Consider the following 19,701-nt stretch of genomic DNA (forward strand, 5'->3'; position numbering starts at 1 on the left):
ATATTTGGGCACAACAACATCCTCATTCTATTGTGGAGCAGAGAAGTCAAAGAAAGTTATGATTTAGTGTGTGGGCCTGCTCATTTATATTGGCACTCTCACATCTCAGAAGTATTTAGAAATTTTAGGACAAGATATTGAAACACTCGTTGATGAAGTGCCACCAATGGAGTTCAGAAAAATATATTTACAACAAGTTGGGGCTTCGCCTCACAACATTGCAATTGTCTCCAATTTTTGGCTGCAAATTTTGGTGATAATTGGATAGCCAACCAAGGACCCAACCGTTCACCGGCCAGGTCACCGGACCTAACGCCTATGGACTTTCATCTCTGGGGAATGTTGACATATCTCATTTTTAAATTGCCGACCAATTCTAGATACGAATTGGAAGCGTTAGTGATGCAAAGTTTTGCTTCTCTCACTTCTATTGAACTCATTTCTGTAAAAACCGTTCAGAAAAGATGACGCCTGAATATAGGAGAAGCTGGTGGATATTTCGAATAACTTGTTTGAAGAAAAATATTTCATTGTTTGTTCTTTATCATTATTATTATTATTATTGAAGTGATCAAAGAGTGCGTTTCAAAGTCTTAATGTGAAAACACAAAAGCTCTATATTTCAAAGATGACTCCAGCAAAACATCAGGTGTGCTTCATTTTTGGATAGGAAATTTTGAGCTCTATTGAAATTGCAGGAATATAAAGAGTGTCGCATTATAAAAAATTGTTATTCATCAATAACTATTAGTCTGGGCTTTAAGTTTAGATTCGTGTTAAATTGACATACTTTCAGTAAAATTAAGTGGTTGGGCTCATTCGATCCGGAATATTGTGTAGATCATTTTGAAAAAAAAAAGTAAATTAGTTCATAAAAAATTCTAAAAGTTATAAACAAATAAAGACCCTAAAAAGCGGTGTTCAGTTTTGTTGTTTATACTTAGTAAACTATAAATATTTTTGAATTTTGAAAAAAAGATCCTTGAAGAGAAGGAAATTTACTAAAAAAAAGTTCCAACTCCCGAAACGGTATCTCCATTATTTATAATTTTAATTTAACGCTTGAAATAGCCGTTCGCGCGCCCTATTTAGGTTGCGCGCACGGCCTCTAAGCGAGTACATAACTTGAAAATAATTTAAAAATTTATGATATAATTTAAACACCATAGAGAATTGATTCCCGTTGAAATTTTTCATTAAAGTTAATTTTTCAATAATCTAGACAATAATTGTTAATTAACAAACTTTAAACTTTTCTAAAACTTCCTTTATCGTTCAAAGTAGAATAAATATTTAAATAATTACCGTAACATTTTTTCGCATCGTGAAGCCCTTCTTAGATACATACAAAAGAAGATTGTATGATAAAAGTTCTGAAAATTGTAATACTTTGTTTATAATAATTTTTTGAAGTAAACAATAAAGAAAAAACACAATAATGTTGTAAAAATTTTTTTTCTTCCTTTATCATTATTTTATCATTTTATTGTCAATAAAAGACATTTATAAACAGAAACAAATGATTTTTATCTCCATTTGTTTGTGAACTTTTTATAAACAAATGGACTATTTCAATATTTATCAATTATGATAATTAAAAAAATAAATTTTCTTAATAATAATATTTAATTGTTTATAATCTATATCAATATAGATCTACTGTTTATATTATTATTTAAGACATTTTTTTCTTTTCTAAAATCATAATCAACAGTTCTCTACAAAATAAATAAAACATTATTGACAATTTAATAATATCTCATTTTAAAAAATGAGTTTTTGACACCGTTAAATTCTACGTAAAAAAGTGTTTTGGGAATGTTTTCATAGAAACAAGAAATTTTCAACAAGAAAAAGTTACAGCAACTTTTTGAAAATGCACATTTTTGAAAAACATGCTGCAGCTCTGAAACTATGATAGATATCGATATGCGGTTTTCACTTTTGACTTTTTCATAAAATTCGACCCTCAGATACAGCCATCAGTTTTCATCTATCCAGTTTGAAAGCAGGAGTTTCCCTTCAAAAGTATCCAATTTGGCTCACTCTGTACAATGTATCGTAAACAGTTGAAATATATGTCGTGTTTGATATCTTTGATTTTCAGATGATTTAACCAACAATCTAGTCCACGTCCACAAATAAAATATAAACACATTTCCGATGCGTTCCCCCGTTAAAGCCAAATAAGATGTAATCTGGTAAATTATCTTTAAAATCAGTGAACATCAAATTACAACAATAGATACGGGCTTCGATTCGTTTCGAATTTAACCATTTTGTTTCCGCTATTCAATTCAAAATGAATTATCGCAGTCCAGAGTAAACGGTTAAAAAGCGAAAAAAATTCATATTGTCGGCGTTTCATTTATACATTGTTATACAGGAAGTTGTGTGATTGGAATGCAGCTATTTTAAAAGCGGTTTTATTGTAATTTCATGCCATTTACCATGAATATTGGAGAGAAAAAATCAGGAATATATATTTTACTATCTCGCTTGATATATGTAGGTGAATCAAAGTTGGCCTAATGGAAAAAGTCCTATTTTTAGTTTCGGAATGGTTGCAAGAAATTACTAATGTTAATAAAATAAGAACATTTTGAGTAGTATTTCTAGTGGTTAACTGATTTTGCTCCTTTGATTGACGACTTGTTTATTTCGTGGAAATTTATGTTCACTATACACTATAAAACACACTTTTGTTGGAATCTATGGAAATAAACAAATCAAAAGAAAAATCCCAATTCGATCATCCTCAACGAACAACTTGATCTAAACAATAGTCCTTTACTGAACCTATAACCCAGTTATCAATACCTAAATTTTTTTCAAATTTTTTTGTGATGCTCATCGATATTCTTCTATTAACTGAGGTTATCCCAGGTACAGACAATATATGCATCAAATTATTTATGATAGGTATAATTAATGTAGGTATAAATACTCAGATTTGAATGTAATCTAATTAGTTTTGAAAATGCTGTAATAACCGAAACTATTCAACAAATATAAAACTATCGTGAAAAATAGACAAAAGTGTGTTTTCATAGTTCATCCAGCTAACTGATTTTATGACTCTTCACTCTATGAGATATTCTCTCAATGAATATAACTTGAGTATAACATGATCTCTCACCTAAATTATACACAGATGAAATTGCAAGTTTGTTCATCAAAATTTCATTACAGTCATTTTGCGTTTTCAAAATTCAAAATTATTTTTGAAAACAATCTCGATTAGAAATTTGTAGCTTCTTCATGAAAAAATTTGGTTTTCAAGAACGGAAAAAAGCAATTCTCTGAGATCTCAGCCATTTGTAAAAAAAGTTAGATGTATAAATGATATTTCCTTCAATTCATCTTATTTGATAGACAAGTTACTGAGTATACTCTTTATTGTGTAATATGTGCAATAACTTTTGGCGTCCTCAGTTTACCTTCATCAGCTTTGAGCAGACCTTCTGCTGAACTAGATTCATTTATATTCCTCAGATTGTGAAAAGTTGAGAACATCAGGAGTACTGAACATTGTGTTTGATCATTATGCAGCAATTCTGAACAATGATCCTCCAAATCGAAGTTATTACCTAATATCGTTGACAACCTGAGGAAAACTTTGCTGTTCACTCACAAGACGCTTGGTAATTATGGGGTGACACGTTTTGTGGGCTCGATCTGACAGGAACAAAGTTAGAGCTTTCCATTAACAATGCTTTTAAAGCGGTCTCTTTTCTGATTGCTGTGGAAGTGAATATTACTGAATTTCTATTCTAACACGAAACAGTTATTTTCAACACCTCGACATGTGTTTCAATTACCAAGTGATCATCTTCAACAGGAAGATAAAACAGTTTGATCTTCATTAAAACGGGTTTTGAACTCACTAAGAAGATACAAGATAGCCTCAGGTCGGCTAAAGACAAAAGGGACCCATGATCAGCAACAGGGGTTTATCGCATACTGTTCACTTATGGGAAGGTATACATCGGAACCAACAAAAGATCCATAGCAACAATGCTGAAGGAGCACGAAGGAAACTGCAGACTAGGCCAAACGAACAACTTGGCTGTGACCATAATACGCAGTCAGTGGAGGAAACCACAGGATTCTGTTTGAAACGGAACTCATTGCCCCAACCAGTGATAGCATAGTCGACTGGTACGGGAGACAATAGTAATCCACAAACACACGAATAATTTCAACAATATGTTTTTTTTTTCGATATGTGCAATATTTTTGAGCAGATTCAGTAATTTTTCTCAAGAGTATTTCATTTATTTACATAAAAATTTTCATTTTTATAAAGTGAAAAGTCGTCAAACGTCAAATGTTTACCTTCTTGTTAGATTTCTGCAATTAACGCCAGTTTTACTCATAAAGTATAGAAAATTATAGTAACTATAGAAGGGTTGATTCCGTGAAACTGCACTAGTCAGTGTATAATATTATATCTATGTACTACGCCCCATATGTTTTTCCTGAACCGTGACCTTTCACCCGTTACTGAATCGTAAAACTAAATGAACTATAGAGTGTTAGAAATGTCTTCCATTTCAAAATAACTGATCAATCACACAATCCTCCAACAAACCTAACCTTTTTACACATTGAGCTTCACACTCTCCCTTACTCTTAAAGGGCGGTGAGACCGTAATCCGATTTAATAACGGGCTGCGGCGTCCCTGGCACCCCACACCCCTCCGAAGACGAGAGGGCGGCGAGCGACTGCCCCATCGACCCTATGTGCATGCCACCGTCCCCGTGCAGCATGCCCCCGTGGTGGAGACTCGTGGGGGTCATCTGATGGGCCAGATGCCCGCTCAGCGACATGTCCATCATGTCCTCCCTCAACCCCTCCAGGTCCCTGTTGTTGTTTTTCCGTTTGTCATTGTTATTGCCCGGAGTGCCGTTTTGTGTTTTTCCCCGAACTTTGCCCCCCGACTTGGCGGCGGTGGTGACCCCGGCGGGGTTGGTTTTTCTGCGGACGTTTTTCGTGTTGGGCAATTTGTTATCCTTCTTCCACTTCATTCGACGGTTCTGAAACCAGATTTTGATTTGTCGCTCGGAGAGGACCAACGTGTGAGCGATTTCAATGCGGCGCCGTCTTGTGAGGTAGCGGTTGTAGTGGAATTCTTTTTCTAGTTCGAGGATCTGGTGGCGGGTATAGGCGGTGCGCTGCCGTTTTGGCTCCATGCCCGGGGCGAAGGCTCCGGTGGCTGTAACAACGAGAAACGAATGTTAGAAAAAGAAAGGACACATAAAATGATCATGTCACTGTATTTCAGTATCCGTCGTGGTATTATCTAGGAAAGAAGTTGATTGTGGTAGGAATTTGACAGATTTGAAGGGACGTTGGCAGAGGAGGTGAATTATAGGTATTTTTTTTAAAAGACCGTTGTTTTCAGATGGATACTAAATTGATGTTAAGAGAGATGAATGAAAATCAAAGATCCATTCTAGAATTGCTCAACTAACGGGGAACATTGTTATGTTCAAGCTGCGTTGCACACATTTTTGTGTGTTGTTATGATTGAAATTGTTCGTTTGTGTTTATAATATAAAAATGCAGTTTGGTTAAAAGTAAAAAATACATTTGTTTCCCCATCGAAAGAATTTTCTATAAACACCACTGATTTCAAAGAAAAGGTTAAATTTCATAACAAATATATTCTGAGATTATTATTCTTCAGAAACCAATAAAATTGTGGTATCTCGAATAATAATAATAATAATAAATAATAATAATAAAAAATTATGCATCTCTATAGGAGTTTGCATCCCAAATCGTCCGTTCCACGGTTGTACTTCCCCCGAAAACAGGGAGGCCGTAGACTTTTGAGTTTGGAGAGTCTACATGACAGAATGGTACTGGATGCAGCCTGTAAAGTCGTCAGAAGTTCGGATCCCCTTCTCTGCATGGTCCGTGATCATGAGAGAGCAGGAATTGGAGCATTTCTTTTTAGGGCAGCTGCCCGAGCAGCTGATGAATTTGGTATAGTTTTCGACACTGAACGAGGTGACCACAACTCTGTTACTGAGTTGGAACCCGTTCAGCAAAAAGCTCAGATAAAAGCCGCAGAGATCACCTTACTTCTGCGGAAACAAAGATGAGCCAATGCATGGGTTCTTTTTTTATAACATTGGAGACCTTGGCTTATCAAAGCGCCTGACGTTCGCTTTTCTCAAGCCGAGTGGGCTGAAGTCGGAAACTGAGGGGTTCATCATGGCCCGACAGGATGGTGTCTTCAACACCTTAGTCTACCGCAGTCGCGTGGTGGGTATAGAGGTTCCTGACACAAGGTGCAATGCCTGTCGCGAGGCGCCCGAGACCCTAATGTACTTGCTATCAGCATGTCCGGCATATGCGGTTTCGCCCTATATCCATCGAAATATTGCGGCCATTAGAGTGCTATATTACCATCTACGGCACTCTTACGGTATTGACGAGACGTAGATGTTGCCCTACGCTTTGGAGGATATTGAATCCTTTGTGGGGAACGAGAAGTATGAGCCTGATGTAGTCCTTCTCGACCACCAGAGCAAAACGAGGAGTTTTCAGCTCCTGGCGAGACAAATATCGTCAGAAAAGAGGAGAGAGACGGATAAAATATCGAGATTTTCTCTTCGAACTCCGCAGACTCTATTCAGATCACTCTGTCAAGATGGTTGTTCTGATTATTGGAGTCATTGGTGGAATGATGTCTTCTCTACTCTCGAATCTTAAAATCATACCGGCTTACCGCACTAAGGCAGAACTCTTAGCCGCACAGATGCAGAAGGCTGTCATTCTTGAATCACAGCGTTTGCTCAGGCACATGATTCTCGGACCCAATGATCACTTACCCCACGGTGTGGGGAGTGGTCATTGGTTGATAATGCTGGCGCGCCCTCCCGAATGTATCGGGGCTTCGGGGGATAGGGCCTGACCACCGCACACTACGGTGGAAAAAAATAATAATAATATGTTTATTTACCAGCAATAGAAAGAGTTTTCATTACATCGTATGCAATATCAGATAGAAAAAAAAGAAAAACAATCAATTAAAAGGAATGTTCTAGATATGGGTAATAAACATCGAGAAAACCCATTAAAACCCTAAGGTTGTGCATGGGAATTCTTTATTAATTGTGTTACCAAATAACCTTCGAATAGTATTTCAGTGTGAGTATTTACAATATTTACAATATTCTGGACCTGAGAAAAAGTAAATGACAATGAAAGGAGAATCGAAAATTCAGATCATTTCTATAGCGATGAAAGTAGGGAAATTTTGATAAGTTATTTGTTATCAATTATATTTAATATGATTTCATGATCTACATTGAAGAGATACTTTTTGAATATATTTTCTATTAGTGGTATCGAGTTGACTTTCATTACCTTATTTTTATGCATATCGTCTAGAAAGTTATAGAATTTATTTGCTAAAAAACTGAAACAACGCTGTCCCACCAATTTCTTTGTTGTCTGTATTTGTACCAACATTTTTGCTTTGTTTCTTGTGGTATAACTATGCTCTAACTGTTGAAGGGTGTATTTATTTTCACTTGTGAAAATTGCTATGTCGTTTAAATATAACTTTCAGACGCTGAGGATAGCTGAATCCTCAAAAGCTTTTTTAACGGATACATATATTTTTCTTTGGAAATTATTTTCAAAATTTTTTTCTGTACTATTTCAAGTTTTTGAAGACGGGTATCAAGTACACCACTTCAGCTAAGGATACTATATCGCAGTCGTGACTCCACAAGAGCATAATATAAAGTTTTGAGGGAACGAGTATCTAATATTCTATTGAAGCATTTGGTCTTAAACTTTTAGTTACTTCATCGATATGATGATTCCATCTTAAATGACAATCTATTGCAACCCCTAGATATCGGACTCTCTCTGCTTGTTTGATGGCAATCTGTTGATTGGTTTTCACCAGTGTGAGTTCCTTGAACTCACGTAACTCAGTTCTGTAACTCGAAAGAAGTATATAAAAAGTTTTGTCAAAATTTACGGTAAGCAACTTATGGTCAAACCAACTGATAATATTTAACAGATCGTTTTCCATTTTTATTTTCAGACTCTTCCAGGTTTCTGCAGTGTATAGAATTTGACCTGTAGTTTCATGGATGGTGAGTAGACTATTTATATATAATGAAAAAAGTAGTGTTCCTAGCACTGTACCTTGTGGTACTCCATATTTTATAAATATCTCTTCGCTGATTCCATTTCCTATTTTCACATACTGTTTGCGGCAACTCAAATAATCTGAAAATAATTCATTTGCCACATCTCGCATTCCTGAATCTTGCAGGAAGTCCAACAGAAGTTGGTGATCCACAGTATCGAAAGCCCTTGTAAGATCCAGGAACACACATGCGGTTGGTCGTCTACTACACTTTCATTCCGAAGCAGTTTTTATTCATTGAAGGGCTATATCCCGTGTCAAGCTATTATTTTGATAGGCATTCCATATTGATATGTGAGACATTGTTAATCCACACCTCGGACAAATTCGTTTTCAAAAAGTTCCAGTTCCACGTCAACGGAAACATCAATTTCAATCTCAATTTCAAAAAAGTGTTTATAATATCCACACCAATTCCAGAGTACAAGGATTCATTACTATTAATGTAGAATAATGCCGTTTGACGGCATTCAGAGCAATGCTGAAGGAAAGTTGAAAACTATTATTTTCACCCACTAGCTTAGTCTTTCCCTATATCTGTAATAGGAAGTAGTTCTTTCAAGTAGAATCTTTCTTCTTCCTTTTATTTGTATATGATAGGTAAACAAGAATTCAATCTTTTTTCTATTTTTCCATTCGAGCTATTAATAAAAAAAACCGTTTTCATCATCATCATCATTTTCACAGAATTGATTTCACAAACACTTGTATGTTCATTAATTCATATCATCTATAAACTAAATAACTTTCAAGCGTGAAATACTGCGGTTCGATGAACCTCAATATCATGAATCTCAAACTCAGAGATTGTTAAAAATTACTGTGTGAATAAATAGAAACTGTTCATGAGTCATAATCTTGACCTCTGCTGATTCTTTGGGCAGTAACTCATTTTAGCCATGAGAATAATATGGATCAATGCCTTCAGTCCTTCAACAAACTCAATAAAACACTAGACAAGTGCCATAAAGTCGTGGCAAAAAATAAAACTCTTCAAGACAAAACAATGAGAAACATCGTTCCATGGAACTTGCAGGAACACCCAAAATTCAATTAGTCGAAGAATTTCCAGTGGGTAGACATCTAGAGTAACCTGGACCACACCAAATACTGTTCCTAACCTTGGTTCAACCTAGACTGTCGGTGCAATTGTTGTTTACATCAATAATGTGCACAATCATGATTAGGAAAAACAAGAATGTCGGCCAGTGGAGACTGTTGCCTCTTTGAGATCTTTGTACCGACCAGTGGTGTACACAAAAATATTCTAGAGGTGAATTCGGGTAAGGTATATTGAGATGCCTGAAAACTAGTACAGCGACTCATAGGTAAGTGCAGAATTTTCATGCAAATCACATAAGCAATATGACATGATGCAAATTGACTTTCGCCTGTTATCTTCATATAACAATCAAATTGTACCTGATTAGTTTTCAGAAAACTGTATTTGAAGACGATATTATCATTATTGTCATTATCATTAAAATGTTCCTGCCAGTGTCTGTGCAACTACCGTGCATTGAATATGGAACATATCAGAAACATACTCTGTTTGAAAAAAAGGCAGTAAATAAAAAAAATCAGAACAATATCTATAATTTGTAACTGTTGTAAAATATTTGAGATGCGTCTAGAAGAGCCACTCTACTGTCATACAAGCAATATAATTGATTTGGACTGGTACACTCTACACTACTGTTACTATCTAATTACACCAGTAGGTGAAATTTGCAATAGAACTTGTATCCAATTAGTCGATGAACTTTTTGGACCTGACAATCACAAAAACATGAAACATGGAAAAACATGATTTCGCAATTCACCACAAACCAATCCACACAGACACAACACTCAACAACCATTTTAAGCACCACCAACAACCTGGAAGCATAAACTAGCAGCTAACCATAGATTGATCTACAGACTCATTATTCAACCGAGAATTTTAAAAAAGAATTAATTTTGAAAAAAACAGATCGCAGTTAATGACAACTCCAATCCGGACATGATTCCTTATATCTTTGATAAAAAAAAGTTAAAACATGCCGTTAAACAAATATACAAAGATAATCCTAACACTGACATATACAGAAAAGGCATCAGAAAAGACAAGTAGACTACTAACTAAAGAGTACATCAAAATAGCATTCCAGACTGAGAAAGGTATTGGGAAAAGAAGAAAAACCAAAAGAAAATGCTGGGTGGATTAATTGATCGAGAGCAAAAACTGGAGAAAATTAAAGCGGAGCTCAACAGAAAAACATAGACACAATTTTGAAAGAATGAAAACAAAGCTCATCAGCTGCTACAAAATTTGTTTCGAAGATGAAGATGGAAGTCTACTAGAAGACTCAGAAAACATAGAGGAGACATGAAAAGTATACTTTTTAGGGATACTGAACGAAGAATTGATAATAAAAAACAATGGCACACCGCTAGAGAGAAAGCGAATGGCAACATCTTGAAGCTTATGAAGGTCATCAATATGGAAGAACCATATGAAGAAGAAATGAAACTGTCCATTAGGTAATTGAAAAAGGCTCCTGAAAAAAAAAGGATAAGTGCAAAAATGTTGAAAAATGGCGAATAGTACAAGGCTAGTGACACTAGGCTGCTGAAGAGGGCAAATGGAAGAAAATGCAATAACTACTCACCAAGGTATGACAACGCTTGGCCTAACTTATAATAGTGTTCCGATTCTGGTTAAAGAAGGGTCACAGATGATGAAGTATCACGTTGGATATTTCAAATGAAATGTTGAATTGGACCTAATAGAGCAAGAGCTCGTGAATGCCACACATTCCTTATTTTATAAAAGCTGCAAGTTCCTCAGCGTATGCCCGCAATATATGTAAAGGAACGATGGTCTATTATGAAGTTTGAATCATCATTGTCCCAGCAGGTATAAAAGTATAATAAGAGAGGTTCCATTTATATTTCGAGAATAGCAAATAATAACAAACATTTTTTAATAAAATCGGCTTTATTATTTTTTGAAATAGTTCCTTTGACGATCAATACAGTTTTGCATTCGTTCAAACCATTTGTCAAAGTAGTTTTTCCATTCCTCTTGACACGCCTCCAGAGCATGTATTATGAAAGCTTTAACTGATTCATCGGCGCTCGTAAATCGTTGACCACATAGTTAACCTTTGATATTCGGAAACAAGAAAAAGTCTTTGGGTGCCAAGTCAGAACTGTACGGAGTATAAACCATCAATTTGATGTTTTGACTGCTCAAAAATGTAACTATTTCACGAGATGTGTGAGAGCTCGCTTTGTCATGATGGGGAATGATTCTTCTACGGCAACACACATGGTCATGTACCACTCAGAATTGGCATTTCGACGTTGCTCAAGCAGAACAGTGTCCAAATGAACCATTAGGCTAAAGAAATAGACTACCATTTGCTTTGTTGTGCTTTTTCCACGAACAATTTCTTTGGATTTAGCTCGTCTTGTAATACCCACACAATCGATTGCTGTTTTGTTCCCAGCTCATACGCATATATCCATGATTCGTCACCTGTCACGATTTTATACACGTCATTACGGCCACACCTTTTAGCTATTTTCTCACACCAATTGACGCGAGCCATTTTTGGAGCGATTAAAATTATGGGGTATCCAATGAGACTATTTTTTTACAACTGAGTGTTCACACAAAATCGAATGTAATGAAGTGGAACTAATGTGCAAGGATGCCTCTATCTCAAAATATGTCACATTACAATCGTGCATTATTAGTTCACGAACTGCATCAATGTTTTGTGGCACAACAACCGATTTTGGACGACTGACACGGATTTCGTCGGCGAACGAATTCACTATACCAGCGATATACTGTGGTTTTTATTGGGCTTTATAGACATACAAAGAATTGCATTCATTAACATAGTCTTGTTGAACATTGCAAGTTGTGAAAAATAATCCAATGAAATTCTTCTCTTGGAATTTTCATATTTTGGACGAATTGATTTTCCTAACTAACTGTAAACAAATAAATATCACTTGTAAATAAAAATGTTGTGGGTACGTTCATGATGAAAAATGTCGAAGTTTATTATGGTGTTGTCACATTTTACCTATTGGCATTAGTGTTGCCAGTTCCTGAAATAGTTCCTGAAATATAAATAGTACCTCATCCTATATATAGATGATATAAAAGCAGGTATAAAATAGCAACCTTAAATTATCAGAGAATGAAGCAAGTTTCTTTCGGGATAATACTAGAAATAATCCTGATAGCTTGGATAAATTGTCAATGTAAAATTCAGCTTTCATACTAGAAATTCAAGTATTTACAATTACCACGGAATATTAAAAAAGTTGTTCACTATACTTTGACGATTTTTGCTTGCTATTTCATAAACCTTCAATAGCTGATATCTGCCAAAGCCGCGCAATGATCCAAATTGAATAGAAGCCTTCTATTGTTGATAGACTTTATAGAATTCGAGCTCTTATACTGTGAAAAACCAGCAAATATTGGAACTATTGAAGCCATTTCAAGAGGAAAAATGTGCTCTACAGCAGTTTCCGTTGAAATATATTGGTTTCAGATTGCAAAAATGAGTTTCAAATTTTGAAAATTTCAAAATTGACTGTAACCGACGCCACTGATCCGTCGGCAGCCATCTAAGATCTAAAACTGAATTGTTTACAATCCTTTCTTCTCCACACACTCATACACGCCGATAATCCAACAATAAATTCATTCTATTTGTTAAGTCTCTAATTAGCGTTCATTCAAGTTGCCGTTATTGAAAATTTCCTTCAATAAACAGTGCTTCTTCTTACTTCTTTAGTAATGTGTTGAGGTGCCGAGTCAATTTTTAAAATTCATTATCGTCCAATGACTAGGCAAAAATACAGCTGCTTCAGTTGTTATTTCTTGCCCCTATATGGGCTGAAATTTGCCTGCATACGGACGACTTCAGAAGGTTTTCGATGTTGTTGTTGGTGTCAACTGTCAACGGAAGCTGGTGGGAAAGTAGTCAAATGAAGATGCCAGTAATTGCCTCTATGAAATCGCTTTCAACCACGAAATTAACCGAATTTCTGTAAATTTTTTTGGAAAAAGACTGCGAAATTTTATCGATGAATTTCAATTTTCTGACGAATATTTTGTAATTTAGCAATACTATGATAGCAAACAGCCCCAAGGTGTGTCCTTGTGCCCCAAGGGTCTGTTTTGAGACCCCTTCAGTTTACATCAATGATCTTTTTTACTACCTTTTTCCAAACACTATTGTCAAGTATGCTGATGATGCGACATTGGTTAACAGACACTCAGACTTGCGCACTCTTAAATAAATTGAAGAGGAGGTGGAAAATATAACAGATCACTGGTATAGTAATCTACTCTGTCTGAACAGAAACAAAACACAAAAACTGAACTTTTTCGCAAATCACACACTCTCAAACGGTGGCACTGTTAAACTACTTGGAATAACTTTGGACGATAATCCCAACTGGTCCGCTCATATAGATGAACTATGCAAAAAATATCCAAATACACGTATGTTCTGCGTCAACTCAAGAAGTTTGCAAAAATAGAAACCTTATTGAGTGCCTTTCATGGCCTCATACTCCAAACTCAAAAACAGTCTTCATTATTCAAAAGCGAGAGTCACAGCTAATGCAGGACATAGGGATCAGTGCTGGCCGCTATTTGCTGAGTATGGAATACTGTCTGTACCTTTCCTATACATATATCACTCACTACTACATATACATAAAAACAAAAATGCCTACTCAACTAATGCGGAGTTCCATAACTATAATATCAGAAATAAAAATCTGCCAAGAGAACCAAGACATCGAGCAAGTCAGCCAGAAACTCTGTTGATATTAGGATATATAACGCATTACCTGACGAAATTAAAAATCTAAATTATAATCAATACAAAACAGAAGTCAAGAAAATATGCTCCCACCACTGTTTCTACTAAGTTGACGAATTTATGGCCTGCCAATATATGAAGTTTTGTCCTATTTTCTGCCACACACCTATGAAACATATTCACAGGTCTGCCCCACAATATATTTGACTAATAATTTACCTGTCTGATTGCCTGCTTGGCAACATTCATAATGTTTTATGCCTATGTAATTTTTTGTCTTTGAGTGCATACTGTGTTCTACTATTTTATACATAACCCACCCCATGACCTACTACAAATGTAATTTTGTATATAACGTAGTCGATAAACATCTATCTATCCATCAATAAAACCACTAGTCCGTAGGACGAATTGCAGTTACCTGATTAATATTGCTCAAAAATAACAAAGTTTGCGTTTAAAGAATTTAATATTCACCTGAAAAAATTTTTGAGTCGAGTGGTAAAAATTAGTCCCTGAAATATTATCAGCTGAATGCATCAATATATGAACAATATATAAATATACCTAAATGAAACCAATTTTATCACCTGAATAACAAAAATCGAAAAAAAAATTAAGTTCAATCATTAAAGACCCGATGTTCCAATATATGAATAGAGTAAGTAAATGACTAAACTCGCATTTTTCAAAAATAACCGACCTATTTGACGCGATTGGATGTATCAACAATACGTCGCGTATTCTTTTCGATTTGATTGGAGTTCAGAATAATGTTTCTATTCAAATCGAAAATGTCTCATTACACGAAAAACTTTCGTTTATGCAAAGTTTCAATATTCAGTCACAATCATATTGAATATTTGATTCCATTGGTTCAAATTGATTAGGCCAGTAACATGGATTGAAATTTTGAAGTACTGAGAGTCATGTATGATTCAAGAATAATGACAACTAGATGTTAATTTCATGGCTGCCAGTTTTATTGCTGTTGGAAAAAAGCCTTTTATCACTGGAAAAATATGTTTTGATGGCCTAGCCTTCAATTTTTCATAATTATATCAGAAATTATCGAGAAAAAATTACAGTGAGATAACAAACATTTCTGTAACTGAAATAGAATAAAACAATTAGAATTTACTTATGTAATGTATAGACATTATATAACAAAATGTTTTCTGGAAGTGACTGCTGGAAGGAATTCGTAGAGAGAGCGGAATTGTAGCTGACAATGTATTTTTTTCACAAGCGGCTGGTCCAGTCAAGCAATTTCTGAAAAGTATCTTTAGAAAACACTGTCGAATTCTCAATGTGTCTCTGATGTTCCAGACTTTCAAGTTTGTTTATGAAGTTTGGGTCTAAAATAGGGCAAAAATCACTTTTGGTCTTTAGCAAACTCGGGTTATTCTTGGTAGCGTTCAACGTGATGCGTTATGGAGTGTGTTTTAGGGGGTGACCACCTGACATTTTTTGTGTTGAATCGTAAATTGAGAATTATTACTAATACTTCTGGCAGAGCTGTCGATCAATTTTAAAAAATATCTGAATTTTGACACTTTCTGCTTAAACGTTGGATGCATTTTGTCCTCTTTAGTACCTGTTGTTGATTATTTCTATATGTATCTTACATTTTTGGGGAAAAATAAATGAACTATTAGTAGACCCTCAGCTTTAAACCGCGAGAGTATATTGTAGCTCAAACCTATACAATCTTGGCCAAATAAGTCCAAATAACGAACGACGAAGAATTCTTACCTCATTTGGTGAATATTCTCTTAGGTCAGATGTCAAAAGTGGATATATATTTGCCAAACACTGGAAACCTGTCTTCCGGCAGTTGTCATATGACGATTCAGACGTCAGTTACCTGTGAGTAGACATGTAAGGCAACATAGTCTTTTTCTGCTGTCATCAGATCTGCAGTAGACTAACAATTCGAAGAATGTATGAATGCCTTGGAATGGCCAAATCTTGGTCGTTATGCCAATTGAAACTTTTCTTGCAGTCTGGATATTTAGTGTTTGTTAAACAAAGCCTAAAGGTATGCAAATGACGTATTCTATTCCGATGAAACCGCTTGCAGTGCCCTCCCTGCCAAGTCACCAGCTTCCATACCTTCCAGGTCGGTGTCGGCAGGAATCCAGACAATTTGTTGAGTCTTTCTATTGATGAAAGACTTTTCGGCAGTACTACCAAGTCATAGTTGACAATTGTAGGCATTAAGTCACAAATCATTACCGGAATGATGTGACTATTTTAGACTATTTTATGCACAATTCAGTATGTTGTCTACCTAGTACCCCTGTCCAAAAAGATGCGGAGACGAGGCAGGTCTGGAAGAATTTCCATGGCCGCTGACGATGTGTTGCTGACGGCCTGACGGCCTGCCTGTACATTAGAGAACTTTGCCTGAGCCTTTGCTGCGGAGCTTTCAGCCATCAGACATTTTCTCACCAAGTGATTATTGGTTTGACAATCATCAGATATATTCAATGGATTTGTTTGACCCTGAGCTTGTTTGAGTTCCGAATAATATTATAAAAATAGAACTATCTAGAAACTAGTAGAGGAAACAAGATTGGTGTATGACTCAAAAACTTCAATGTGGTGAATATTATTGTTGGTTATGAAAAATTAAGCTCGCCATAGAGCCAGTTGCGTTATTTACATACTATTGTAACTAGGTATATCATTATATGTTCTCGTTAAGTCCGGTTATAAAGCAATTACTCGTAGAGTTTACCGAAGAACAAACATTCGTAAATGAAGTAGTGAGCTAATGAAAACTATTTCAAATCACAGGTATAATTACTAGTCTCATATGCACTTTCCGTTTATATCAATGCTTCATAAACAGTTCGCGTGTGCCTGATTGCCATGAGGACATTAGCGATTGAAGCTCGTAGTTTTTCCTTCGCAGGACGATCAATAATTGATGGTTATTTCACCGAATATTACCTAGAACCTTTCACATTACTCTATTTTGTCCATGAGCGACTTCTGTGCATGCTTCCAACCAAATTAATGTTTGGGATTGATAATATTCAGTGGACAGTTGATGCCTGAGGATCGATGATATTGAGAACTTTGGTTTTCGGACCAAAATATATTGGGTTCGACTTCATCAGAAACGTGCATTTTGAAATATAGAACAATTAAATTATCCAGTGAAGGTATCATTATGGACAGCTAGAAACAGAAAACGGTAGATGTATAGCTGATCTGAACCAGTTCTCAATCAAGGGGGGAGGATTTTAGGTGAATTATCTCAGAAAACTCTGCATGATAATAATTTTAGAATTTTCACAATAAATTGCATTCAAGACGCGCTGCGCTATACGGTAGCTCCGTCAGTTACTGATGAAGTAACTGCTACAAAACCGGACCAGCAGCATAGGTGCACCTGGAAGGTATAACTCTAATCTCCCTTCGATACAGGCCGTGGGTCCACAGGTCTCACCATTCGGCATTCTTAAAGAGTTCCTAGATCACGAGGCAGGGGCACCCACAAAGGACATGATTGGAGGGATTGGAAGCAGATTGGTAGGACCCAGCCCGATTATTTATTTCGCCAATGATGATAATGAGGATATATGTGGATGTACGCCGCCAAAATCATCAGGAGCATATCTTCATTAAGATCAAGTCAGCGAGACAACAAGCATCTCATATCCAATATGTGATGGACTAGAGGACGGCTAATAGACATATTACGCTCAACGTGGGGCGCATACCGTTGAACTGGGATTTGTCCACCACACTTTGAGCAGAGGAGTGGTGCTAACCATCAATCTGTATGGCTTCCATGGTCAGTAGTAACGCAAGCCAGCAGTATCGCGAAAGTAACAAATTTTGAAGAAATCCTCAATCAAGAGTGTCTACTTGTTGTAGATATCTCGCCAACCTCTGATCGGGTTGAAACCTTGAAGGACATTCGAGGGCATATACAACCATTCAACTCAGACCCACCAGTCCTACCGCAGTTCGACACATATGTAGAAATCTTCTACAGCCTGAAGAGAAGAACCACCAAAAAGAAGAGCCCTTTCCAAGTAACTAACGAGTACCCAATGCCACTTGGCCAGAATTTTCAATTTGGATGAGGAGTAGCAGATTCTGAATTGGTTTGTCAACTGATGAAGTGTCCATACCCATAAAGAAGATTTGTCTAGTTCAAAGATTAGATACTTGATTTAGTGCTGTGAGTTATTCACCGGCAACTTATTTGCACGCATACTCTATGAAGTTGACCCAGTATTTTAAAGTGCATTTGGGCAGGAAGAGTCAAAGAGAGGTGTGACTGGGTTCAAAAAGAACCTGTTCATCAATAAATGTATAAAGCAGGACTCAATTACCGCAAAGCGTTTGACATAACATCCCATGACCTCTTGTGCATTTGTTCAGATGATTTTTGGTACAGGGTCAAATAGCGAGATGCTTTGAAGAATGTGCAATGGTACTCCTCAAAAGACTACGATTCGAGGATTAGGGAGATAATCGTCATGTCGCAGACATGCTACAATAACAAGAGACAAAGACAGGAAATAACTCTCTCAGCGGGAAAGTATCAGCAAAAACTCAATAGATCTGGTCATCGGAACTATCAAGGAAAAACAAAATTACTGTCAAAAAAATGCTTGCCATCGTGATCCTGCTCTACTCGTTTCGAGTAGTCGAATGGGTTCGACGTGAAGACCCAAAAATGATGCTTTTTCAGTTCTCAGTAACTTCGCGAAACCCTTTGAGGTGATTATGTACAACCACATTTACCTGTCATCCAAACATTCTCAATCATCAACATAGTTTAATGAATTATAGATCCACAATCAGTACCTTGCCTGTTTTTGATCATTTTTTTATGTGAAACACTGGACCCTAGGGGGCTGGTTGATGTGGTATACAGAGACATCTCGAAAGCTTTCGATAAAATTAATAATGCGATTCTTATTCATGAACTTTCTGGTATTGGTTTCAATGAAATTAATATTAATTTTTTCAAATCATATCTTGATCTAAGGAAGCAGTTTGTCTACTAAAATAGTTTATCTTCAAATATTCATTCTGCCTCTAGTGGAATCCCTTAAGGATGTAATCTTGGACCATTACTTGTTTTACTTTCCATAAATGATTTCTGCAACACATTGTACATTAGATTAATGTTCGCCGGTGGTATGAAGTTATACACCTCTGTTATCGATATAGATTTATTTTTTATTTATTCATTTATTTATTTATACACTGTTCTACAGGTTACACCCAATTACAGAACAGCCATATAAGTCAAATCACAATACAATACAATTACAATAAGTTATAAGATAAAAACCATACGAATTGAAGGGGTTATATTTTTAGGAGTGATTAATTTTAGGGAAAGAAAGTTTTTGGCTTTCTACTACTCCATCTTGATACAAAAAAAATGAGGGAATCTTCCAAAGAAAGGAAGGATGTAATCAATTTGAAAATGAGTAACTTTATTCATGTATGTGTAGATCATGCAAAGAAGCAACTTTCATACACAAACTGGAAGAAAGCCCTTCTGAAACAGCTACTTTCATATAGACATTGAATTACTCGAAAGAAAAAAAATCTTTCAAAACAAATACTTTTATATGAACACTGAACACTGATACTTTTCTCTACTCAGTTTGTATTCCATGTCTAGCTAACAA

At 35.9% G+C, this 19,701-nt stretch overlaps 1 protein-coding gene across 1 annotated transcript in view; it reads right to left on the reverse strand.

Moving 5' to 3' along the window:
• Positions 1-1,730: 1,730 nt before the first annotated feature.
• Positions 1,731-19,701, reverse strand: part of Dfd (homeotic protein deformed) — a 42,117-nt gene continuing 24,146 nt past the window's right edge. The window contains exon 2 of the mRNA XM_023156253.2: positions 1,731-5,219. Within this exon, the coding sequence (XP_023012021.1) occupies positions 4,636-5,219 (584 nt within the window). The 3' untranslated portion in view covers positions 1,731-4,635. The remainder of the gene's footprint in view (positions 5,220-19,701) is intronic.

The sequence above is a fragment of the Leptinotarsa decemlineata genome, unplaced genomic scaffold (assembly GCF_025532065.1).
Source record: "Leptinotarsa decemlineata unplaced genomic scaffold, Ldec_3_MD MMD2_tig00026361_RagTag_RagTag, whole genome shotgun sequence".
NCBI lineage: Eukaryota > Metazoa > Arthropoda > Insecta > Coleoptera > Chrysomelidae > Leptinotarsa > Leptinotarsa decemlineata.